At 35.6% G+C, this 26,161-nt stretch overlaps 1 protein-coding gene across 6 annotated transcripts in view; it reads right to left on the bottom strand.

Annotated features, from left to right (window-relative positions):
* HERC1 (HECT and RLD domain containing E3 ubiquitin protein ligase family member 1) overlaps window positions 1–26,161 on the bottom strand; it is a 221,356-nt gene that overhangs the window by 165,657 nt on the left and 29,538 nt on the right. For all 6 annotated transcript variants that reach the window (XM_069098343.1, XM_069098348.1, XM_069098345.1 and 3 more), the window contains exons 3-10: window positions 13,687–13,782; window positions 12,602–12,796; window positions 10,695–11,006; window positions 8,650–8,746; window positions 7,258–7,401; window positions 4,191–4,318; window positions 1,738–1,882; window positions 1,470–1,641 (exon numbers count right to left, since the gene is read on the bottom strand). In XM_069098343.1, the coding sequence (XP_068954444.1) occupies window positions 1,470–1,641; window positions 1,738–1,882; window positions 4,191–4,318; window positions 7,258–7,401; window positions 8,650–8,746; window positions 10,695–11,006; window positions 12,602–12,796; window positions 13,687–13,782 (1,289 nt within the window). The remainder of the gene's footprint in view (window positions 1–1,469; window positions 1,642–1,737; window positions 1,883–4,190; window positions 4,319–7,257; window positions 7,402–8,649; window positions 8,747–10,694; window positions 11,007–12,601; window positions 12,797–13,686; window positions 13,783–26,161) is intronic.

Below are 26,161 nucleotides of genomic sequence, written 5' to 3'. Positions count from 1 at the left end.
GATTCTCCTCAGTGAGCTTTTGAGATTCTTTTTCCATCTGGCAAATTTGACTTTTTAAGGCATTCTTCTCCTCATTGCCTTTTTGAGCCTCCTTTGCCATTTGAGTCAGTCTGTTTTTTAAGGTATTATTTTCTTCAGTCAGGCTGTTGACTCTCATTTCATAATTTTCTTGCATTGTTCTCATTTCTCTTCCCAATTTTTCCTCCACTTCTCTTATCTGGTTCTTAAGGTCCTCTATGGCCTGTAACCAGCTTGTATTTTCCTTTGAAGCTTTTGGTGCAGGAGTTCTGACTTCACTGTTTTCCTCCTGTTCCATGCCTTGCTCCTTCTTATCCCCAAAATAGGAGTGTAATGTTGGAATCTTCTGTCTGCTTTGTTTCCTTTGCCTGCTCATTTTGCCACTCAATGATTTGACTTTTGGGCTTTTTGCCACAGTAGGACTCTGCCACCAGACAGGGGAGTTTTCGTCCCAAACGCTGGGGTTTTCTCAGCTGCCGGAGGTATTAGATGGGTGCCCTCTCTGAGGTCTCCACATGCTCTGGCAAGCTGGACACACACCCCAGAACCTCCACCCTAGACTGCAATCCAGATCCAAGCAGGTTAAAGCAAGAGCGATTACCCCTCAGACTGGTGCTTGGTCCCCCTACACTCTGCAGGCCAGGAGCTGAAGCCGCCACGTGGCGCTGGCAGGCTGTGCTGGCATCTCAGCAGTTTCTCGCTCCGGGGGTAAAAGCCACGCACTCCCACTTCCTGGGTCCCAAAGTCCAGACTGCACTGGCCTCTCACCTTGTCCTTCGCATCTATGTATTGATAAATCTGGAAACGACCACAGCTGCTGCTGATCTGGAGTCCCTCTGGCTGGCGGCTGGTCAGGCCCACCCGGGGCTAAAGCCTCAGCGTGGTGCTGGGCTCGGTATGGGGCTGGGCTTGGCTCCCAGAGCGCTGCGCTGGCCGATTCCTGCCGACCTGCCGGGCTGTCCTCAGCGGGAGGTTAGCTTCTCTGTGTCATTTTGTGGGTTCTGCAGCTCCAAAGTTTGTTTAGAGTCCCCTTTTTACATGGATTGGGAAGGGTGGAAGCCGGAGCCGCGGGAAGTTCGTGCTTCTACCAAATAAATATTTTTAAACGTAGATCCATTTTATTTTTATCTCCTTTTATATTATGCTAACATTTGACTTTTTCTATCAGTATTTTGAGGATGGAAATCCATAAATCGATGTTAAATTAAAAAAATAAAATCTACAACATAGTTTCTTGTTTCTGAAAATTGTATATATGGGTAAAATATATAAGGCAAATCACTACACTCTAGATTTAACTTCCAAAGCAATTATACACAAATAAAAACACAAAGAGAAATGCTGAAGAAGTATTTCATATATAAAGAAACATGCTTCAAATTGTTAATAATTTTGTTTGCTAGTTAATTAGCAAATACCAATAGTGTTTTAAAACAGTGAAACTCATTTACCTGTCTCTGGGAAGAGCTGTCCATGCCAGACTATGTGATGTTCCAGCTGAAATCTGTTGAATTGCTATTCCATCTAAACCACTAACTTTCTTTGGTTTGGTAATAGGACCTGTGGAATTTCCTTGACCACACTGTCCCATAGAATTATTACCCCAAGCATAAACTTCATTATCTGAAAGAATATAAATTACAAAGAAAAAATACACATATGAGTTGAGATTTAAAAAATAATAAATATTATATTACTAAAATGTGTTGATTATTTTACCATGAGAAAGGGCCAAACAGTGACTATCTCCAATTGAAATATCAACTATTCTTGTAGCTGCCAGTTCTTCAATAAGTTTTGGTCTCAAAGCTGTAGCTTCTGAAGAACCACAACCTAGACAAGCTCCACAACCCCATGCATAGACCTAAAACACAAATAAAAATCTTAAAGTAAATAATTTTATGTTGCAAGTTTTAAAATATGATTTTAAAACCACTTTAGAATCATATGAAATGGTAATAAAATATAAATATCAAGTAGTGAATTAAGTCTACAAAAAATTTAAGGGTTAAGATTAAATGCTTATTATTTTATGTGGAAAGCATAACATATGCTTTATGTTATGCTCATTATAATGATACCAAGTACTTTTCTATTTCTTGTTTAGGTTTTCTCTTTTACTGGATTTGGGTCAAAATTAGCATTTAATATCACACTATCAGAACAATCATTTCAAGTCATTTGTACAGTGGCAATACCACAATTACAAAAAGCAACAAACAAATCCAAAATTCATTCATCTTTATACAAGAATCTTCGATTGATGTCTGAATTTTGAAAACTGACAATCAGATAATGCTGAACTGAAAATAATTTTAAGTGAAACATAACATTAAAATACTTATCCTGAACACACAAAAAAAATAAACATTGGAAATATCAGCTATGATAAACTTCAGAAAAGCAAAATTTCCAAACTGACAATGAAAATCATATTCAAACTTTGTATTGGAATAAGCATCATATTTTTAAACCCAAAGTTCAAAGAATAGTTGGAATAAGCATCATATTTTTAAACCCAAAGTTCAAAGAATAGTTTTTAAATCAACAATTATACAAAAATTATATTTTCAGACAGCAGTAGTAGGGGGTGATTGTCTACCTAAGCTTTCATTTCAAACAGCATAAATGAACTCATTTGAGATGGATTTCATTCCTGTAAATACACTCATCAGAACTGTACCAATCCATTTTAGTCTATTTCAGAGGCCTACAGAAAAGGTGTAACTTGGCTTTACATGGTAAACATGTACACATACAACCACCAGAGAAACAACTGTGTGTGCTTTTCCCTAAGAATCTTAGCAATGAGTAAGCAAGAGCTTCAAAACTAGCTCTCTTTAAAAAGAAGAGATTTTAATCTGACAGTTCCTTCAACCACCTAGGTTCATCCTTTTCCAGGCCCTTGGCACCAGGCAACTTCAAAGAAGCAATGTAAAAAAGTAAAAAAGACTTGAAAGCAATAAAATCCCTTGAGCATTCAAGGGTTGTAAAATCAAATTCAAAAAGGAAAACAGAGTGGAAATCAGAGTTTCAAATTCTCTACATCACCTGAAACTTACTTAAATAATTTTTCCCTTAGTGAAACACCGTGTCACAGCAGACACTCAATAAATATTTGATCAAATGGATAAAAAGTATTAAATAATTAATTATACTTAAAAATGGACATTTACAATCTAGTTTTGATTCACATAATTTATAACTATTAGCTTTATACCACAAAAGAGACATTCAAAAATAGACAGCCAATTTTTTCCTCATTTTTGACTTTCAACTGTCTCAAAACAGTAACAATAATTATGATAGCTAGCACTCAGAGCACTTTAAGGTTTATAACGTGCTTTACAACTCTGTCTGACTTTATTCTCACAAAAACCCTCAGTTAAGTAGGTACTATTACTGTCCCTATTTTAAAGATGAGGAACCAGAGACTGGGGGAATTTAAGCGACCTAGGTGTTCAGGGTCACAAAGTTTTGTTGTTATTAAGTCATTTCAGTTTTATCTGACTCTTTGTGACCCCATTTGGGGTCTTCTTGACAAAGATACTAGAATGGATTGCCACTTTCTTCTCCAGCTCATTTTACCGATGAGGAAACTGAGGCGAACAGGGTTAAGTGAACTGCCCAGGATCACACAAGTAGTAAGCCTCTAAGGCTGGACTTGAACTCAAGAAGATGAGTCTTCCTGATTCCAAATCCAGTGCCACACAGCTGCCCAGCTAGCGTGAAGCTGAAGTTGAACTTAGGTCTTCTTAATTCCAGGTCCAGACCTTAATCCATTATAACAGCATAAAATATCTGAATTCAAAAGATTTGCTTCTGTCAGCTGTTGAGTCACTTGCTTAAAATAACATTAAATAAAATTCCCAGTGTAACAAAAAATTCAGAAAGTATCCTGGAATTTACTGATGGCCTCTTACTCAAAAGATATACAGATGAAGAAATAGTCTTAAACAGAAATCAGATTTCCTAATTTAATTAATTTCCTAATCTTTCCTTTTCACAAGAAACAAAAGAAAACATTTTATTAGAAAGTCCGACACCTCTAATTTTAGGAGTCTGAAATTTAATTTCTAAGATGATAGGATAGATAGAAAGATATAGTTCATGATGTTCTTCCTCTGAAACTACTGTTTTAGTCATGTAAATATGCATTTCCTTTGACCTACCTGTCCTGTTGACGTCAAGGCAAGTGAAGACTGGCTCCCAGCACAAACTTTTCGAATAAACATTCCTTGTAAAGCTTCTATAACTTTAGGTTTATACACTCTATTTGTATCACCATGACCAAGTTTGCCTATGAAAACACAATTGAAAGAAATTAATTTCTACATTACCTGTGCTTGTTCTCCAAGTTCTCTAACCTCTAGTAATAAATACTACTACTTTTTTTTAAAGCTTCTTCATAATTTGGCTCCAGCCTACTTTTCCAGGTTTACTGTGCATTTCTCTCCTCCCAAAATTCTCTATTGCAAACAAAGTGGCTTCTTTCCCAGTCCTGCATAATCTCGGTACGCTCTTCTCCAATTCATGCCGCCTGGGTACCTTGTTTAGACGTACTGTTTGTGTGCTGTCGCCCCATTGGAGGAAGAGGGAGTGGGAGTCTGAACACAGGGACTGTCTTTTGTCCTTCTTTGTATCCTCTGCATCTGGAACGCTGTCGGAGCTTAATAAATGCTCACTGACTGACTTGTCATTCCTGATAAATGACATTCCATCTCCCTTTGCATAGGCCATCCTGAAGCCTAGAGTGCACTCCCTCGCTACCACTACCTCATGGAATCTCTGGCTTTCTTCAAGGCTTATCTTATGTGCCATCTTCTCCAGGAAGCCTATTCTTAATGTTCTTTTCTCCCATAAGTTATTTTTTATCTTACATATATTCTGTATTTACTACATACATGTTTTCTAAAAATAGAATATAGTCTACTCATTAGCTTCTGATGCTTATTATCTGTATGGCCTTGGGCAAGTCACCTTACAAATATAGGCTTCAGTTTCCTCATCTAAAACAGGTATGAACTAGACAGCTTCTGACATCTTTTCCAGCTCTACATCAAAGACCTTATGATCCTATGAAAGCAGAAGTTGTTTTAGTTTTTGTCCTTGTATCCCTAGAGGCTAGAACAGTGCCTAGCATAGAGCAGGTACTTAATAAATGTTTCATGAATGAATAACTGAATTTGATTTCTTTCTATAGTTCTTCCTCATCCATCTTAAAAGACCTAGAGTTATAAACTAAAGATTTGGACCTGTGAAGTATATGCCTTATTGTGTTACTAGTTAGTAAACACAGTCAACTAGCATCTTTTTATAGTTTGGTTTGCAGAAAATTTGATAATTATTTGAAATATTTGATAATATCTCTACAGAATAATTATTACTAAAGCATTTGACTCTCCTTAGCAAGGAAGGTTATAGAATTTGATGGACTGAAGAAATTCAAGAACACAAGCTATCCATCTAGTTAAGTGAAATCTGGGCCAAAGGCCAAAATATATGTGCGTGCATATGTATATATGTATATATAATATTCTACAATCCCTTCTACAGTCAAGATTCCAAAGAATGCTTTTAAATTTTACTTACATTAGGATATTAAGTAGAAATATAATTGCAATGTCCTTACTATAAGTATTTTAATTGCTTTCACATAACATAAAAGAGCTCAGCATTCTATTTCTAAAAACAGTTTTTTGTTGCTTTTAAATCAGGAAATAGTAGCTACAGAGCCTTTAAAAACATCAACAGAAAGCTTTCATATCACAAATTACCAATGATCTACTAATGTTAAAATCTAATAGTCTTTTCTCAATACTGAACCTCAACGCTGCAACTGACACTGTGGATATCCTGCTCCTCCCGAGTACCTCCTCTCATGGCTTTCATGATGCTGATCTCCCTTGGTTCTCTCTTCCTACTTGTATGATCAATCCTTCTAGTCTCCTTTACTGATCTCATTATCCATACCCAGTAATTGTGGGTATCCCCCAAGACTCTGTCCTGAGCCCTCATCTTGTTTCACTCTACACTATCTCATCACTTGGTGATCTCATAAGCTCACATGGGTTCAATGATCATTTCAACAAAAATAATTTCCTAGATCTACTCATCTTTCTCCTGGGCTATAGTCAGGGATCATGAAGTGATTTTTGGACATATCAAAATTAATGTCTCACAGGCAGCTCAAACCAGACTCATTCATTATCGTTCCCCAAAAACCCTTCCCTCTTTTCTCACCTTCTCTATTGCTCTCAAGGTCCCCGCCATGCTCTCAATCCCCCAGGACTGCGCCATCTCAGTGTCATCCTCAAGTCCTCTTTGTCTATTCACCCCATATATCCAATTAGTTGCAAGATCTCATCATTTTTTTTCACCTTCACAACATTCCATTCCTTCTACTCACAAAGCCACCCACCATCCTTGTCCAGGCCCTCACCTCTCACCTGCACTGATGCAATATCTTCCTGGCCTCTCTGCCTCAGGTCTCTTCTTATTCCTATATATCCTCCACTCAACTGCCAGGTGATTCTTCTAAAGCACATGGCTGACCAAGCCAAACCCCTGCTCTATGAGCTCCAGGAGCTCCCTGTTACCTCTAGGATTAAATACGAAATCTTCTCTTTAATATTTAAAGTTCTTTGTAACCTGGCCAACCTTTGCCAACCTTTTTAGTCTTCTTATAATTTACTCATGTCTACAATCAAGCTACACAGGCTTGCTTGCCAGCTACGATCTATCTCTGTAACTTTATAGAAAGGTTGTCCTCAAGGTTTCGTGGGCTTTGCAACCACACCTCCACCTCTGCTTTACAGGTTTTGTCTCTCCCATTATACTGTGAGCTCCTTAAGGGCAGGAACTGTTCTTCTCCTTCTTTATTTCCCCAATGTTTAACATTGTGCCTGGCACACAGTAAGTGCTTAATAAATGTCTGTTGCCTGACTTGACATTTTTCATTCTTGTGGTAGCCATACTTCATATTTTAAATTTACCTATGTAAATTTACAATTCCAAAACAAACTACGGATACACACAATACAAACCATTGCTTTAAAAAGTTTAATTTCAGAATGCATGCTGTATTGGGATGAGGAAAGGGGAGAGACTGGGAGAAAATGTGGGACTCAAAATCTTGTGGAAGTGAATGTTGAAAACTAAAATAAATTAATTAACAGAAAAAAGTTTAATCTCTCAAGAAAGTAGCTCACTTTTATGATGAAGTAATTTATTACATACCATTGTCTCCTCCTCCAAAAGACCATACAGTTCTTCCATCTTTGGATAAAGCAATTGTGTGTGAACTGCCACAGGAAACCTCCCCAACATTGCTAATGTCTTTTACTAATGTTGGAATGTTCCGACTATTGCTGTCACCATGACCTTAGGGGAAGGAAGGATGGAAAAAGAAACAATGTTAAATTCACATGTTTTTCCCCCATTCAGTACTTCACAGAAAAAACAATAATTTGAAGTAAAGGGCATTATAAACAGTAGCTACCCAATATAACAGAATACAGAGATCACATGAACATTGTACATATTTCTGACCTTTTCTCTTTGAAAAATACTTTTTCACAATAAGTAAACGTACAGTTCATTGCATTTTGCTGAAATGTCTTCAATTTATTATTACACTGTTTTGAAAATAACCTGAAAAATGTCTGAACTGATATTCCACATTTGCAATTTTCAAAGCCTATATGCTTCTGTATGTCAAACCATTAAAATTCATAATAATGCAAATCTTCAGATTAGCAACAAGATGTGTATGCATAATTATCTGCCAAATATAAGCAAATACCTCATGTCTGCCCAAAATTTTAGTTTGAAACTAAAAATTACTTGATATGTAAAACTTTCTTGATGCTTGATATTCAACTCAACAAATTTAGCAGCCACTGCAAGATACTGTGATAAGCATTTAAGTATAAAAAAATGAAAAAATCATTTTTCAAGAATACTTGTTCTCAATGATCTTATAATGTAACAAAGGGAATATGACAAGTAAATAATAATAATGACAAAAAGTAAGATGGGTTAATAGCAAGGAAAACAAGTTAAATACAAAACGTTCTGGAAAAATCAGAAGAGAGTGATCACTTTAAACTGGGGTCAGATCACATATCAAGTATATAGCACCATTAGGATTTCAACAAGCCAAGATAAGGGGATCTTAGAATCACAAGCTTTAGAGCTAAATATATCCAACTTGAGAAATAAAGGAGGTAGTGTATCTTAGTAAAGGAAGAACAGTATATGTGGAGAGGAGAGAGTTAAGAACAATATCACAAATTAGTGAGTAAACTATCTAACAGATTGAACACATGCAGAGGCATAGCATCAAATAAGGCTGGAAAAATATTCTAAATTCACATTATGAAAGCCCTTAAATAACATTCTGTAATGTAGGTGATATAAAAACAAAAACATAAAAACTCATTTGTGAGAACTGTCAATCTAGGTATGTATTTTATTCTACAGTCAGACACATACATATTTAGAAATGTGTTTTTTAAAAGTAAAAAATATATGTAATAGTATTAGTCTAACGAAACTACTATCGTTACTATTTAGTGATTATAACCTTGCAACTTTTCCCTCTTCAAGTAATTTCAGATTTAGAATTACCTAATCTTCCAAAATCTCCTTCGCCCCATGTATACAATTCACCATCTTCAGTGACAGCAGCACTATGTCTATATCCAGCTGACACACACACAACTACCTGCAGTAAACAGAAAAAAAATTTGATAAACAGTTACCTAAATATTCCATGCTCAGTCTCCCACAGTTAAGTCCTAAATAGTTTTCCTCCAAAAGACTTGGTAGCTATCAATATTTACAAATTAACATGTTTACCTTATGAAATAATGTGTCACCAATGAATCAATGCTTCTCTTAGTTATGAAAGCCACAACTACTATTGTTCACATTTATATAGCAAACCCCTCATAAAAACTTTGGATAAATAAAGTTTTATAATACTCTTCACAAAAGCCCTAGGAGCTAGGTAATGCAAAAATATTATTATCACCATTTTACATTTGAGGACAAAAATCTGAGGGGTTAAGTGCTTTCCTGAGCACTACATACCAAGTTAAATATTAGAATTACATCTTGAAAATTCAGATTTTCAACTGCTGAATGACTTGATATTTCCTTCTTGTGGTAGCCATACTTCATATTTTAAATTTATCTATCTAAATTCATAGTTCCAAAACAAACGATGATTATACACAACTGCTTTAAAAAGTTTAATCTCTCAAGAATTCAATTTTCAATTTGATTTCAATTTTCAAAATTTCAGATTTTCTTTATATTATATGATACTTTTTCTGGGACTAGAAGCAGGACTGCCTTGAACCTAACTCAAGTTACTCCTCCACAATTTGAGAATACCATGATCTTAACACAGTACTTTTAGTCCTAAGAAGGACAAAATGGTTACATTTTATAACCATGGGAATAACTCCCAGAAGTTAATTCAATATTTCTAAGAGAGGAAAGAAAATAACTAAATAAGGCAATAAACCTTGAAAATACTTTTTCACTCTCATCAGTTTTTAAGTAGATTAGAACATTAGGGGTATGTTGTAATGTAGTTCAGGGAACAAAGATATCTTTAAAACGGGTGAAAAGATATAGTTATCTGTTCAGAGGAAGAGTAGGGGTGAAAAGAAAAAAAATTACATATTATGCCCTTTTGGCACGATATAATTTTGTTCTCATTTTAAGGAATGTTCATCAATCTATCATTATATAACATCTTTCCTTCAAAGAGCCCAATATTCAGTGATTCAATTCAACAAACTATGCTCAAGGCACTGTACTAGGCATGACAAAATTCTTTAAACGGTAATGCTTGATATTATTCACCTGAAAAGGAAAAGTAGCAAGAAAACTGAAAAGAAGAATTTAGGAAAGAAGGTTCCATTTTATTGAAATTTTTAAAAATGCTCAGCTCAAGTTCCTAGGAGAAACTCCATTTATCAAGATCTGGTGTTTCAAAAATACCCCTTTGATGTTTTCAAAGCAAAAAAAGGTCAAAGCACAGAGACTGCATTGAGAGTGATCTCATCAATTCTGTACCCTCCACGAAATTCACTAAGCATACAAACCCAATCAGATTATATGTGGGACAAACGTTCTACTTTTAATTAAACTTCAAAAGTAAAACCAAAATTTTAACTCTAAAAAAATCATACAAAAAATCCTGGGGCGGCTAGATGGTGCAGTAAGTAAAGCACCAGCCCCAGAGTCAAGAGGACCCGCGTTTGGTTCCGGCCTCAGACACTTAATACCAAAACACACACACACACGCACGCACGCACGCACACACACACACGCACACACCCCTAGCCGTGTAACCTTGAGAAAGTTACTTAACCCCAATTACCCTCCAAAAGTCCAAAAAAAAAAATCCATAGTGTTAAAGAGATGTTTTTGATAAACAGCAAGCAAATTTGATAAATTGTCTTCAACTACTTGAAGAATATGCAAATTCAAATAACTACTACTCACTAAGAATTATGCTTGGATTATATTTATGAAATTGAGTATAAAGATATAAGCAACAGATCAAAGAAAAAAGCGTTTCAAAAAGAACATATCAAAATAAAAATATACTTAAAAGATACTGTCAATTTATAACAACAAAAGAAATTTTTACATACCTTCCCCTGAAGAGGTCCCTGAATAAGTTTAGGATACTTCTGTGTTGAACTATTTCCATGTCCCAGTTTTCCATAATCACCATCTCCCCAGCTGAAGACTTCACCTTCAGTTGTAAAAGCTAACGTGTGCCCATCTGATCCTTTAGAAGATGACACTTTTTTAATAGACCGATGAGGCTCAAATGTCAACTTTTTTAGAGTAGACTGATTGTTGGAATCTCCAAGTCCTAGTCTGCCATAACTACCTTTACCACAGGCTCTAACCGAACCATCCGTAGAAATTACGAAAGTACAATACTGTCCAGCTTCAATCTAATGAAACAAATAAATAAGGGATAATTTTAAATATAGCATTTTTCGTATACTATAAATATAATGATGGATTTGAGAGGCAGCATGATGGAGTACAAAGAAGTCTGGAAGGGAGTTAAGAAGATCTAGGGTTCAAGTTCTGTTCCAGATACAAATTGTGTGACCAGAGGCAAATTACAACTTCTTAGTGCCTCCAGGCACTGCCTAACAAGAATTACTGGCTTGTATTCATTAAATAAGTTTGTACACTAGGAAACTTCGACACTGCTGAAATAAAAATACTGTACCAAAAATTGTAAAGTTTTAAAATTGGATTTAGCAAGAAAATCTAAAGGAAATCATTTAAAGCATTGTAATTTATGACTTCTATATTGTGACCAAATACAATGTATAAAAATGAGTTACTGATGCCTTTTGCCACATTGAACTGAACTTTTAAAATTCAAAAGTAATCTACATCTTACTTTTTCAGGAATTAATCCACACAAGAATAAAATTACATTCAAAAATTTTATTTAGCCTTCTTTTATGACTGAAGAAACATAATAAATTTTTGTATATCCCCATAATAGTATGGGGAAGTTTGATCTATTATAGTAAATCCTTTTTAAAGCATATGTTCTGTGACAATATGGCAAAAATATATTTTAAGGAAAACTCAATAAACTATGCATGAAGTTCTATTTAGGCTGGAGAATGACTAAAGATTCTTTTTGTTTTTACAAATATTTTGTTTTATTAATTACATGTAAAAATTTTTAACACTCATTTTTTAAAATTTTGAGTTCTAAATTCCTCCCCTCATTGAGAAGGCAAGCAATTTAGTATAGGTTATACATGTGCAATCAGCAAAACATACTTCCATGGATTAGTCATGTTGTGAAAGAAAATAGACAAAAAGAAAGAAAATTTTTGAAATTATGCTTCTATTTGCATTCAGCCTCCATCAGTTCTTTCTGTACAATGTTCTCCTAGTTCTGCTCACTCTGCATCAGTGCATGCAAATCTTTCCAGGTTTTTTTGAAAGTATCATACTCATCAATTCTTATAGAACAATAGTATTTCATTACATTCATATACCACAACTTGTTCATCCATTACCCATCTGACAGGCATCCCCATCAATTTCCAATTCTCTGTCACCAGAAAAAGAGCTACTAGAAATATTTTTGTACATATGTCTTTTTCCCTTTTTAAAAGTCTCTTTAGGACACTACAGGTTTTTTTAAGGAAACTAGAAAGATTTAAAAATCAATTTAGAAAAAAGTCTGCTTCACAGTTTAATTTCGTTTTCCTTTAGCAAAACATCAATTTATCACAATAATTAGGCTCAGTATGTAAATGGGAAAATGTAAAATCATGTGAGTTTTTTTAAAACAAAGACTTAAAACCTAGGAAAACAACAAATATTCCACATTTCTCTCTTTTAAAATGATTTTTTTTAATATGGGAAAAAAAGATGAAAAAGAATTAGCTAAGATTTGCCACTTTTTAAAAAAATCACTCTTTTAATGCTACTTTTAAAAAACTTGTTGGCATGAATATACACACTATCTATAGAGTTTGTAATTAAAAGAAGTACACAAAGAACTTACTGTCTGTGCATCAGAAAAACTTGGTGCCAATTTAGGTTGTAGTATTTTTTCTTGCGTGCCTTCTACCAACTGATGACTGCTGTTACTACCCCAAACATAGACTTCACAAGTTTCAGAAACAATGGGTGCATCACCAGTTTGAATGCTATCTGGGCTAGCACATGTTCTTGAGTAATCAGAAGCCATTCTGCAAACCTGTTAAAATTAAAAATATGCAATTAATATTTAGCACACTTTCAGAACTCTCTTTACAATGCTTCGTGAAATTACTAACTTGTTTTTTTTTCCCACTATCCTCCCAATACTCTCAAATGTTGAAATGTTCCAAAACAATCACTTAGGCATCCTTATGACATTTGAACTATAAAATTTAAAAGAATGAATGGTCACTCTACTTTAAATTATAAATTACTAAAGGTAGTTATAAAGATAGTAGAAATTATTCCAAAGAACTCATATCTTATCTGTCTTCTTTTTCCGAGTTCTGGAATGGTCTTTGTATTAAACTTCAAAATCTAGTCCCCTTATTTTCCTTGCTTAATCAACATAAACCAACAAAAACTGATCTTCAAAAATCAACACAGTGGACAACAAGCACAACAGTAAATAAACTATAGCAGAAAAAGAAATTTAATACACAACCTCTAAAAACTTCTTTCCATCACACACACACACATACACACACACACACACACACACACACACACACACACAGTAGACATACTTCTCTAGCAGGAGAAATCAGGATCTGTTGAATACACCAGGTGTTAAACTTAGTGACTCTACTTTTTCATGCTCATAAGAGAAGACTTGAGGTTTTACAGAGAGAAAATGGAAGATGGGAAAAAGGAATAATCTATTTATTTATTTTTACTGCAGTAACTTACAGAAGAAATCAGGGTAGTAATAAGAAACAAAATTATTTAAAAGTCACAATAATCTACTCACCTCCAGCCTAGATTCAAGACTGAGTTATTTTTATGAGTGCTATATACAACATACTATTTGAAGCTAAAATAACTAAGTGAAATGCAATTCAAACACATCACCAGCTTTAGTTCAAGACTTAGGTTGTATTTACATACCTCTTCAAAAAGACACAATGCTGCTTCATAGAGAGAACATAAACCATCAGATGTTCTAGTTGGTTCCCTCCACTGACTTCGATCAGCAGACGAACCCTATAATAAAAACATTTTTGGAAATATAATGAGAAGGAAATTGACACATTTGTTACAGGTTAATTCTACAAAAGAAATTCATTTATTACAGGAAATGTTAAGACTGTGGGCATTAAAGACATTAAGGACATTGGGACTGATTCCAATATGCATCTCTTAATATATAAATCTGATGTGTTTCAACAGATCTGATCGTAAAAGCAAAATTCTATTGATTTTATTTAGTCCTACTAATTCCTATATAAAAGGAAAGATCTACTGAAAGAATCATAAACTTAAGGAAATAAGGCTAGGTCTTGCTGTCTGACAGAGCACAGACCCAAGAAAATATCAAATTATCACAGTCCTAGTGAGTACTCTACTTACCACAGCTAGTTTTCCAGCTAAATATTACCTGTCTCCTAGTTTCAGAATAATAGACAATTGATCCCGGGACAATTTTAATCCAACTCTAAGTAGAGAGTACTCTTGTTCCTAGAAAAAATATTATACTATGCAGCTCAGGTTATTTACCATGCCATGAACACTCCTTTCTACCTTTTTACCTGCTGAATTCCTATACATTCTTTAAAACCTAATTCAAATGCCAGCTCCCCTATCAAACCTTTGATCCACCCTAGGTCTATAGCAACTCCCCCCCCCCCCGAATCTTACATAAAACACTGTATTTTGCAAATTACATAAATACAGATGACAGAAAAACATCGATCTACTAAATGTCCTCAACTCTGAAGCCCATGTTCTCACTCTCTGATGAGTCACTTTGGAATATAATTATCTGTATCTTTACCTCATCACCAAAATTCTAAGCCAGAAATGTCTTATCTAAACTTTCTAATGTCCCCAGTGTCTACCCCAGCATCCATAAAAACAAGGCACATGTCTGCTAAATAGATAGATAAATAAATAATAAATTCTGGCCATAACTCTATCAACAATAAGCCAGGTCTTCCCTCTCTTGTCTCAGCTTCAAAGCAGCTGAAAGTCATGGAATGTTAACTCTTCACTCCTTCAACAAAATCATTTCAAATACTTCTGGCAAGATTAAAAGATGATTTGAGAAGCACTATGGTGCTGACAAAAACATCTTCTTACCAGGTCATGGTCAAAAACCATTCTTTGATTAAGAAATAGTAACCCAAGAAATGAATTGTCTCAATAGCCTCTAAAACATCCTATTGGTCTTCTCCAATTCTTCATTCTATAACCGGGACATTATCATCCAGAAAGCTTTACATTCAGGAAAGTAACCTGGAATTTGGAAGTTTGGCCAGAAAAGACAAGTTCTGAAACATACAATACTACCAACCAATCAATTACCCAGTATTTATTAAATGCTTCCCATGTGCCAAATTCTGTCCTATGTGCTAAGAATATAAAGACATAAAAAATAGCCCTTGCCTTCAAGGAGCGCATACATTCTCTCAAGGGAGATAACCTATAAATTTAAGTAAATGGAACATGTATACAATATGATTTGGGGGAAGGGAGGAAAGTCACTAGTAGCTGAAGGGTACAGAAAAGGCATCCTGTGGCAGGTGATACATAAGCTGAGCTTAAAGAAAATGAGGGATTCTAAGACAGAGGTGGATAGGGAATGTATCCAAAGCACAGGAGACAGCCCATGCAATGACAGGTGTAAGTGTGAGGAACAACAATAAGGCCACTTTGGGTGGTAAGGGGAGTTATGTATGAGTCAGGAAAGCTTGAATCCATGTTGGAAAGGGTTTTAAAATCCAAATAAGGAGAGTTTTTGTTTGACCCTTGAAGTAACAGAAAGCCAAACTTGAGTCATAACTTGGTATTTCAGGAAAATGACATTGGCAGTTATGTGGAAAAGGGACTGAAGACAGGAAACACATGAGATGTGAAGATCAGTTGCAAGTCTACTGCAATAGTCTAAGCAAAAGGTAATCAGAGCCCGAACTAACATAGTTGTCCAATAAGTAGAGGGAAGGGGAAAGATGCAAGACATATTTCACTTCAATGCTTTTATTTACTATGCAATATATGGCTGCGAATGCAAGTATAGAGGGTGTGGCACTTAAGATGATACTACACTACTATAGAGTGGATCTCCATCAACAGAGTGCTGAACTGATTATTCAAACAGTAGTCAGAAGTTGGTCATCACTAAGGCATACTAATACCCTTTTAAAACTATATCTTAACATGTATGCCAAGTATAGAAGAGTAGTTTCCTATGCCTATGTGTTCGATGTCTACAATATTAAGATATATATATTTATATATATTTAGATTAATTATCCATTTTGCTTTACTCTCTTCTCTGTTGCCAATATCTGTCACTCAAAGTTTCCAAATATTACATTAATTTCTGATAGCCACTGCTGAACACTACTGATCCCCACCTAATTTTCCTCCTGTTTCTACAATTCTTTATTTTGTTGCCTCTTGGCCCTTTATCTGTCCTGTTCTTTTGTGACCTCTCTGTAGCCTCTGACACTATCAATCATTCTCAATACTCTCTCTTCTCTTTGTTTTTGTGAAACTACCTTCTCCTGGTTCTCCTACTACCCCCATCTAACCACTCTTTTGCTAGATCTTCATCCAGGTAACACCCATAAACCATGGGTATTCCAGAATGCTCTTTCCTGGGCCCTCTTTCTCTTCTCCCTCTATACCATTTTACTTGGCAATCCAATCAGCTCCCAAGAATTCAATTAAAATCTCTATACTGATGATTCCCAAATATACTTATTCAGTCCTAACTTCTCTGCCTTAATGTCTCCAGTCTTGCATTTCAAACTAGATTTGCCATAGATGTCTTAAACTCAACAACATGCAAAACTGAACTCATTATCTTTTCCCATAAACTCTCCCTTCTTCTTACCTTCTTTATTACTGTTAAGGTTATTACCATCCTTCTAGTCACCTAGATTCACAGCCTAAGTATCATCTTCAACTCTCCATTCTTTTTCACCCCCCAATCCAATCTGTTGCCAAGGCCAGTTGATTTTTTCTTCATAACATGTATCATATACAGCTCCTTTTCTCTCCTCTGACCATACCACCATGATTGGACAGTCCCTCATCACCTCCCAGCTTTTTATTGCAAAAGCCTCCTGGTAGTCTCCCTGCCACAAGTCTCTCCCCCCATTATGATCCATCCTCCACTCACCTATCAAAATTTTCTTCATAAAATAAGTCTGATCATGTTGTCCTCTCCTATCCCCTTGACAATAAACTCTAGTGCTCCCTATTGCCTTCAGGATCAAATATAAAATTCATCTGTTGTTCAAAGCCCTTCATAACCTACCTTTTTAGTCTTCTTACACCTTATATACCTCCCTGCACACCAGCTCTGTGATGCAGTTACACTGGTCTCTTTACTGTTCTTCAAACAAGACATTTTATCTCCCATCTCTATTTTCATTGATTGTCTCTCATGCTGGTGATGCTTTCTTTCACTCCTCATTTTTGCCTCCTGGTTTCCTATACAGCATCCCAGCTAAATATCACCTTGTAAAGAAACCATTCCCCAATTCTCCTAAATTTTAGTGCCTTTCCTCTACTGAACTATTTCCCATTTATCCTGCATATAGTTTTTTGGTACCTTATTGCTTTCAAGTTTGTTTCTCCAACTAGAATGTAAGTTCCTAGAGAACAGGAACTGGGTTGGGTTTTTTTGTATTTCTTTGAATCTTTAGCACTTAGCATGGTACACAGAAAGTACTTAATAAATGCTGAACTGAGTCTCTTCTGTCTCCTAACTCTTCCTCTTCAATGACTGGCTTAGAGTCAGTCTTTGACTCTCAAAATCACAAAATATTATAGCTAGAAGAAATTTTAGAGATTATTTTATTTCACTGATAAAGGTAATTTCCAAGATAAGCAAACTGTTCTCTATCAATACAAATCAGCACCTACTCTACAATTTAGAGCCTTAGAGATTGCCTAGAGCGCTGAAAGGTTAAGTGATTTGCCCAGGGTCACAGAACCAGTACATGTTAAATGTGGGACTTGAACCCAAGTCTTCCTATTTCCAAGGTCAGCTCTCTTATCTATTATGCCATGCTGTCTCTTTTAGGTTAGTTGTTAAGGATTTTTTATCTTTCTAGACAACCTAAAGACAAAAGAAAGATTTTTCAGTTTTTTCCCCACTGTCAGAATTTAAGATGCATCTCTGTAAGGAAAAAAAACTTAGCAAACCCTATACAAGGTAAATATATCAGCTGGGAGTTAAACAGGAGAGTATGGCATTTCTTTAAAAAAAAAGTGTTAAAACACTCACTAATAACTTATATAGGAAACCTGGATTCAGGTGCTCATTCTGCCACTGACTAGCTGTGTGACCTTGGGCTAGTCACTCGCCCTCTTCTAAGCCTCAGTTTCTTCAACTGTAATATGAGAATAAAAATACTTGATGAATGTACCACACAGTTGTAGAACAGACCAAAATAGGCTATAAAACACTGAACACTGTAACTGCTCTATAAGTCTTATGAGTTTCATAATATAGGTATTGCTAAGAAAAAAATATAGCAAAGGCAATAAAAATATGCAACTTACACGTTATTAATGAATCATGGAGAAAAAGTAAATATCAGATTTTACTACATATTAATACATGCCATTCACCTAACCATTCATCCCTAACCAATTTAATCACCCTACCCACCCTTTTTACATGCCCAATTCAGTCATCTGCCACTCTAAATAAAGGTCCTTTTCCACTGAATACTTTGGAAAATATTAAATTCCTTTACATTCCTGAATTTGTTTTCCTCCACAACATACCTTCTATTTTCACCTCATTAAATGAAATCTAAAACCATACAGATTAAATTCATTATAAATTCAAGCTACTGAACTTAGCTGGCAGCTGGCCCTCACTACTGTTTGGCTATCTTTTTTTTTTCCTATTTCTTGCAAACTTCCACTACTTCTATTCCTCCTACCTCCTCCACTCATTTTCAAACAACTTCATTCTTACTTCACTGGGAATATTAGAGGCTCTTCGACATAAAGTTTTATCTTCCCTCCTCCTACACAAATTCTCAACAAAAAGTATATATTAAGCCCTTACTATGTGCCAGATATAGTAGTAAGCACTGAAACAAATATAAGCAAAAAGAAAGACAGTCTGGCCCTCAAGGAGTTTATACTCTAATAGAAGAAGACAATACATAAAAAGAAGTTAAGGTAATCACAAATAGACAAAGTTGGGGAGAGGATTCTGGAAAGACAGCAGAGTAGTTCAGAAAATTCTGAGCTCTCAAGATTTCCCCCCACAAAAGTTAAAATAGCACCTTAGGGTGAACAAAGTGTGGGTAGAGATATATATAAGAACAGGGGCATAACCAGGGTCCTCCCAGTACAATTTGAGAAGACCAGAAGAAAAATTTTAAGAGGAGGTTTTGTCCTGGTGAAGAGTAAACACCTCCAGGCTAGGTTCTGTTTTAACAGCAAGCAGCTAACCTCTAAAACAAGTGACAAGCCCTGATGTTAGTTCATTTGAGAGGCTTCCTCTACCCCAGCCACCAAAATTTTAACCCCCGGAATAGTGTGGAGAGCTGGGCGTCAGAGCCCGGGAAGATAGAGGAAACCTCTGCTGACCAGGAACACCAGACCCAGCTGTGCTGCAGAGAGCAGCAGGGGCGAGAAGGAACCAGTATATGCCCAGGGAGAGCAGAAGCAGTGGGGTAGAAAGACTCTGGCTATGGGCACTTACAGGAGGCTAGAGATTTGGCTTTGTCTTCAGGCTAGAGGCACCATTTCCCATACCCCAGGGCAAGAGGTGACACAAATAATTAAGCTACCACCACAAAAAAATGCACACACAAATGAGAAAGAATACAACTATAGAAACCTATTATGGGAAGAGAGATGACTTGGGTTCATCTTCAAAGGAGGATACTGAAGTAAAGAAACCTCCAAAGAGTAATATGCTCACCTGCCCAAAAAGGATTCATAGAATATCTTTAAAAAGACTTCAAAAAATCAAATGATAGAGATAGAGGAAAAGCTAAAAAAGAAAATAAGAATAATCCAGGAAAAACAAGAAGGGTATGAAGGAAAAGTTAACCAATTAGAAAAGGAGATTCAGAATATTAAGGAAGAAAATGACACCTTGAAAATTAGAATTGAGTGAAATTATAAGAGACCAAGAAATGATTAATCAAAATATGAAGAGAAGGGGCAGCTAGGTGGCACAGTGAGTAAAGCCTCTGCCCGGAGTCAGGAGAACCCAAGTTCGGTTCTGGCCTCAGACACTTAAACACCCACACAAAAAACCTAGTCGTGTAACCTTGGGCAAGTTACTTAACCCCAATTGCTTTAAAAAAAAAAAAAGAATATCATGAAAAACAAGTCAATAGCTTGGTAAAGGAGACCAAAAACACACTAAAGGAAATAACACCTTAAAAAACAGACCAAGTCAAATGGCAAAAGAGGTCCAAAAAGCCATTAAGGAGAAGAAAGCCTTATAAAGTAAAACTGGCCAAATGGAAAGGGAGATCTAAAAGCTCAAAGAAAAAAATAAGTCCTTAAAAACTAGAATGGAGCAAATGGAAGCTAATGACTCCATGAGAAATCATAAAACCAAAAGAATGAAAAAATAGAAATAATAAAAAAAAATAAAAAAATTAGAAAAAATAACCAGGCAAAGGAAACAAAGCAGACAGAAGATTCCCACATTACACTCCTATTTTGGGGACAAAAAGGAGCAAAGCATGGAACAGGAGGAAAACAGTGAAGTCAGAACTCCAGCACCAAAAGCTTCAAAGGAAAATACAAGCTGGTTACAGGCCATAGAGGACCTTAAGAACCAGATAAGAGAAGTGAAGGAAAAATTGGGAAGAGAAATGAGAACAATGCAAGAAAATTATGAAATGAGAGTCAACAGCCTGACCGAGGAAAATAATACCTTAAAAACAGACTGACTCAAATGGCAAAGGAGGCTCAAAAAGGCAATGAGGAGAAGAATGCCTTAAAAAGTCAAATTTGACAGATGGAAAAAGAATCTCAAAAGCTCAATGAGGAGAATCATTGCTTCAGAATTAGATTGGAGCAAATGGAAGCTAATGACTTTATGAGAAATCAAGATGCTGTTAAACAGATCCAAATTAATGAAAGAATAGAAGGCAAGGTGAAATATCTCATGGGGAAAACCAATGACCTGGAAAATAGATCCAGGAGAGAGAATTTAAAAATTATTGGACTACCTGAAAGCCATGACCAAAGTAAGAACCTAGAAATCATCCTCCAGGAAGTTCTCAAAGAAAACTGCCCTGATGTTTTAGTACCAGAGGGCAAAATAGAGGTTGAAAAAATCCACTGATCACCTCCTGAAAATGATCCCAAAAAGAAAACTCCTAGGAATATGATAGCCAGGTTCCGGAATTCCCAGATTAAGGAGAGAATATTACAAGCAGCCAGGAAGAAACAATTTGAATATTGTGGAAACACAATCAGGATAACCCAGGATCTGGCAGCTTCTACACTGAGGGATTGAAGGGCTTGGAATATGATATTTCGGAGGGCAAAGGAGCTGGGATTAAAACCAAGAGTCACCTACCCAGCAAAACTGAGTATCATGTTTCAGGGGAAAATATGGTCATTCAGTGGAATACAGGACTTTCAAGCATTCTTGCTGAAAAAACCAGAGTTGAATAGAAAATTTGACATTCAGATACAAGAAGCAAGAGAAGCATGAGAAGGTAAACAGGGAAAAGAAATCATAAGGAACTTATCAAAGTTGAACTATTAACATTCCTACATGGAAAAACAATTGTAGGGGCGGCCAGGTGGCTCAGTGAGTAAGAGCACCGGCTCCAGTGTTGGGACGACCTGGAGATCGAATCCCGGGCTCAGGCACTCAGCACCACACCCAGAAATAACTGGCCGTGTAACCTTGAGCAAGTTACTTAAAAAAAAAAAAACAACAATTGTAACTTATGGAACTTTTCTCAGCAGTTGAAGGGATTAGAAATATATGTGTGTGTGTGTATGTGTGTATATATATATATATATGTCTCTCTCTCTATATGTCTGTATATGAGGGTATATGGCATATGAGTATATATGCGAATGTGGGTATATTTTTACAGGTATACATAGAGGGCACAGGACCAATTTAACATGAAGGGATGATACTTAAAAGGTGAAATTAAGAGGTGAGAGGAATATAATGAGAGGAGATGGGGAGAGACAGATTGGGGTAAACTATCTCATACAGAAGAGGCAAGGGAAAATGGTTACAATGGAGGGGAAGATCAGGAAGGCAAAAAGGAATGGGTCAACCTTATTCCCATTGAATTTGGTCTGAGGAGGGAATGAAATACACACTAAATAGGGTATCTCACCCTCCAGGAGAGTAGTGGAGGAAGGGGATGATGGAAGGGAGGGCAGGCTGGGGGGGAGGGAAGTTGGAAGCACCCACTTTTGAAAAGGAATGGGATCAAAGTAGAGAATAGAACAAGTGGGTGGTGGGATAGGAAGGAGGGAAATATAATCAGTCTTTTACAATATATCTACTATGTTATTGTTTTGCATTAGCCACACATGTACATCCTGTACTGAACTGCTTATCTTCCCAGTAAGGGTGGGTGACAAGGAAGGAAGGAAATAAATCTGGAATGGAAAGTTTTAAAATCAAATATTCAAAAAAATATATATACACTATTATTAATACTATCTTACATGTAATTGGGAAATAAGATATACAGGCACTGAGGCATAGATATCCACTGGAAAAGTCGAAAGGATACGTATGGGAGAAAATATGGGAGAAAGCAGATTGGAGGAGGGGATAGATATCCTGTGGGACTGATATTTTGGGGCGGTGGGTAGGGGAAAAACAGGGAGAAAATTTGTAACTCAAAATCTGGCAGAAACAAATGATGTAAATCAGAAGTTAATAAAGCATTAAAAAAATTTAAAAAAAAAATAAAAAAGAAAGTAAAAAAAATGTACACCTTTTACAAAAATTTCTCATTTCACATGATAGCTCCAACCCTGCTATGATTTTATGTCCCCATCTGAACTTCCTTCTGTTCTCTTCTGTTAATTTTTAATGACTCACTGATTCTTTTCTTTTTTTTCTTCCTTTTTCAAGTCCCTAGCACTATTCCCAATGCTTCTCCAATTCTCTCCTCTACAAAAAAAAAAAAATTAAAAGTCTCTTGTAATAAATTAGTCACTCAAAACAAATTCATGCATTGGTGTTATTTGAAAAAGTATGCCTCATTATGCACCTCTAATCCATCTCCTCTGTGCCAAGAGATGGGAATCAAGATTGATTATCAGCCCCCTAGAGCTAATTATAACTATTATTATTATTATAACAATCACATAATTGGTGATTGCACTGATGATGGTTCTTAAGACTTTTGTACTTGTTTTTCCCTTACAATGTTGCAGATATTATATAAACTGCTCTCTTGATTCTGCTCCCTTCATTATGCATCAGTTCATACAAGTCCTCCCAAGTTTCTCTGAATTCATTCCTTTCATGTGTCATAATTATTTGTTCAGTCATTCCTCAATTTATGGGCACCCCCTCTGCTTCTAGTTCTTTGCTACAACTAAAGGTCCAGATATAAATATTTTTGTATAAATAGTTCGCTCTCTGATCTCTTTGAGGGTATAAGCTGGGTAGTGGCATTACTGGTTCAAAGAGTAAGCACAATTTACTGACTTTTGGGATATGATTCTAAAATGCTCTCCAGAATGGTTAGATCACTTCACATCTCCAATAAGAGTGCAGTAACATGCCAGATTTCCCCATAGCTCCTCTAACAGTTCTCATTTTTCTTGTTACCTTTGCTAATGTTGATGTGTATGAGATGGAAGTTCAGAATTGTTTTGATTTTCATTCCTTATTATTAGTTCTTTGGAGTATTTTTTTCCAAATACTTGTTAATAAATTGCTTATTAACCATTAGTTATTCTTATTACTTGAACATTTATTTAATGGAGAATACCTCTTATTCTTATATATTTATATTAATTTCTTATATATTTAGGATGCCTTTATTAAAGAAATTTGCTATAAAGATCGTCCCCTTCTAATTTACACTAAATTGTGTGACTGTGCAAAAATCTACAACAAAAAACCACTGCAGCTTTATAGAACCAAATTGTCCATTTTATGGCCTATTACTATCTCCTAACTACCTTATTTAATTATGATCTCTCTTCCCCTTAATCCAAAGCTTTGCGAAGTATCTCCTTTCCTACTCCTCTAATCTATAAAATAACCTTTTTTTTATCTAGGTATTATATACATTTATATTGCTTCTGTAGTATATGATAGTATGAGATGTTGATGTAAATCTGTTTTCTGTCAAATGGCTTTCCAACTTTCTTAGGAGTTTAATAGTGAGTCTTTACTCCAGTAGTAGAAGTCCTTTGGTTTACCAAACATTATGCCACCATGTTTAATTGTCTGTATCTTGCATATGTAATATAATCTACTATGTCCCAGGTCTATTTAAGATGTCGGGATACAAAGAAAGGTAAAAGACAGACACTGCCTTTAAAGAGCTCACAATCTAGAGCAGGTAGGTGGCACAAGAGATAATGCACTAGCCCTGGAGTCAGGAAAACCTAAGTTCAAATCCAACCTCAGACACTTAGCTGTGTGACCCTGGGCAAGTCACTTAACTCTGATTGCTTCCACAACAACAAAAAAAGAGCTCACAATATAGTGGGAAGCACAACATGTAAACAACAATGTATAGTTTATAAACAAGCTATATACAAGTCAAATAGGAAATTATCAACAGTAGGAAGGTATTAGAATTAAGAGAGACTGGTACAGGTTTCCTGTACTAAAAATTTTGAATATTACTGCTTTTTAATATAGTTTGAGATCTGCTACTGTTAAGCTCCTTTTCTTCCCAACTGTATTTTCCTTGAGATTCTTGACATTTTGTTCCTCCAAGTAAAGTGTTATTTTTTTCCTCTAATAACTATAAAGTAACTCTTTAATAGTTTGATTGGTATGGCACTACATATGCAAATTCATTTAGGTAGTATTGTCATTTTTATTACATTGGCACAGCCCAACCATGAACAGTTTACATCCCTCTGATTTAGGTCTTTATTTCTGTTAAAAATATTTTATAGTTTCATTCATAATTTTGTCAAGTCTCTTGCTATTTTTCTATGGTTCTTTTGAGTAGAGTTTCTTTTTTTAATCTCTTCCTGATGAGTTTTATTGGTAATATACAGAAAGAATAATGGTTTTATGGGTTTATATTGCATCCTTCTATGTGCTGAAGTTATTACTTTTTTCTCTATAAAAACTTTAGTTGATTCTCTGGCGTTCTTTAAGAAAACTATTACATCATATGTAAAAAACGATCATTTTCTTTTCTTCTTTGCCTATGCTCAATCCCTCAATTTCTTTTCTTGTCTTATTGCTAGAGCTAGCATTTCTGAAATATCAATGTTCATCCTTCCTTTAACCCTGATCTCAACAAAAAGGCCTTTAGCATTTCTCCATTACAGAAATGCTACCTCTTGTTTGTAAATGGATACTATTTCCCATATTAAGGAATGATCCATTTATTCATATGCTTTTCAATTTTTTTAATATTAACTCATATTTTGTCAAAATTTTTTTCTGGATATAATCATGTAGCTTTTTAAAACTAATATGGTCAATTGCAGTTATAGTTTTCCTAACATTGAACCAGCCCTGCAGTCAGTCCCCAGTATAAATCAACTAGGCCATAGTTTAATCTTTTTAAATATTGTTACACAATCACTTACTCAGTATTTTTGTACTGATGTTCACTAGGGACACTAGTCCAGAGCTTTCTTTTTCCTTGTTTTAGGACTCAAGAACATATTTGTCTCCCAGAGTAAATTTGGTTGGATCTTTTCTTTCCTTATTTTTGCAAACAATTTATGTAACACTGGACTAAACTGTCCTCTGAATATTAAATTGTCCATTGAATGTCAAGAATAAAATTCACTTATAAATTCATCTGGTCTTGGGATTTTATCCTTTCTCTGGAAGTTACTTTATATCTTATTCATTTTTTTTTTCCTGAGACAGATATTCAAATTATTCAACTCTTGTTCAGTTCATCTAGACAGTATATATCCACTTCATCTAAGTTATCAGTTTTACTGGTATTAAATAGGCAGTCATGGCTCTGGCATCCCCCTCACTCATTCCTCCCTTCACCTGTTGGTCCTTCTGTATCTTCCCCCCAAATGTGGTTTTTACTTCTCTCAATTTAATAAAAACTTCACCCAGACCCAGAGCAGGCAGGGTATCCTGGGGGTCCCTGGCATGGATAGGCACAGCAGCCCCAGCCCAAGATACCTTGTAGACTAGGCCAGCCTTCCCTCCTAGAGCCCAGCCCCCAGGGCTCAGCTTTGACAATCTCTGCCTGCCAGC

This window comes from Petaurus breviceps, unplaced genomic scaffold (genome assembly GCF_028583685.1).
Source record: "Petaurus breviceps papuanus isolate PSGF00001 unplaced genomic scaffold, PetGlider_PUasm1.0 37, whole genome shotgun sequence".
Lineage (NCBI taxonomy): Eukaryota > Metazoa > Chordata > Mammalia > Diprotodontia > Petauridae > Petaurus > Petaurus breviceps.
This window is presented reverse-complemented; position numbering and strand designations above follow the sequence as displayed.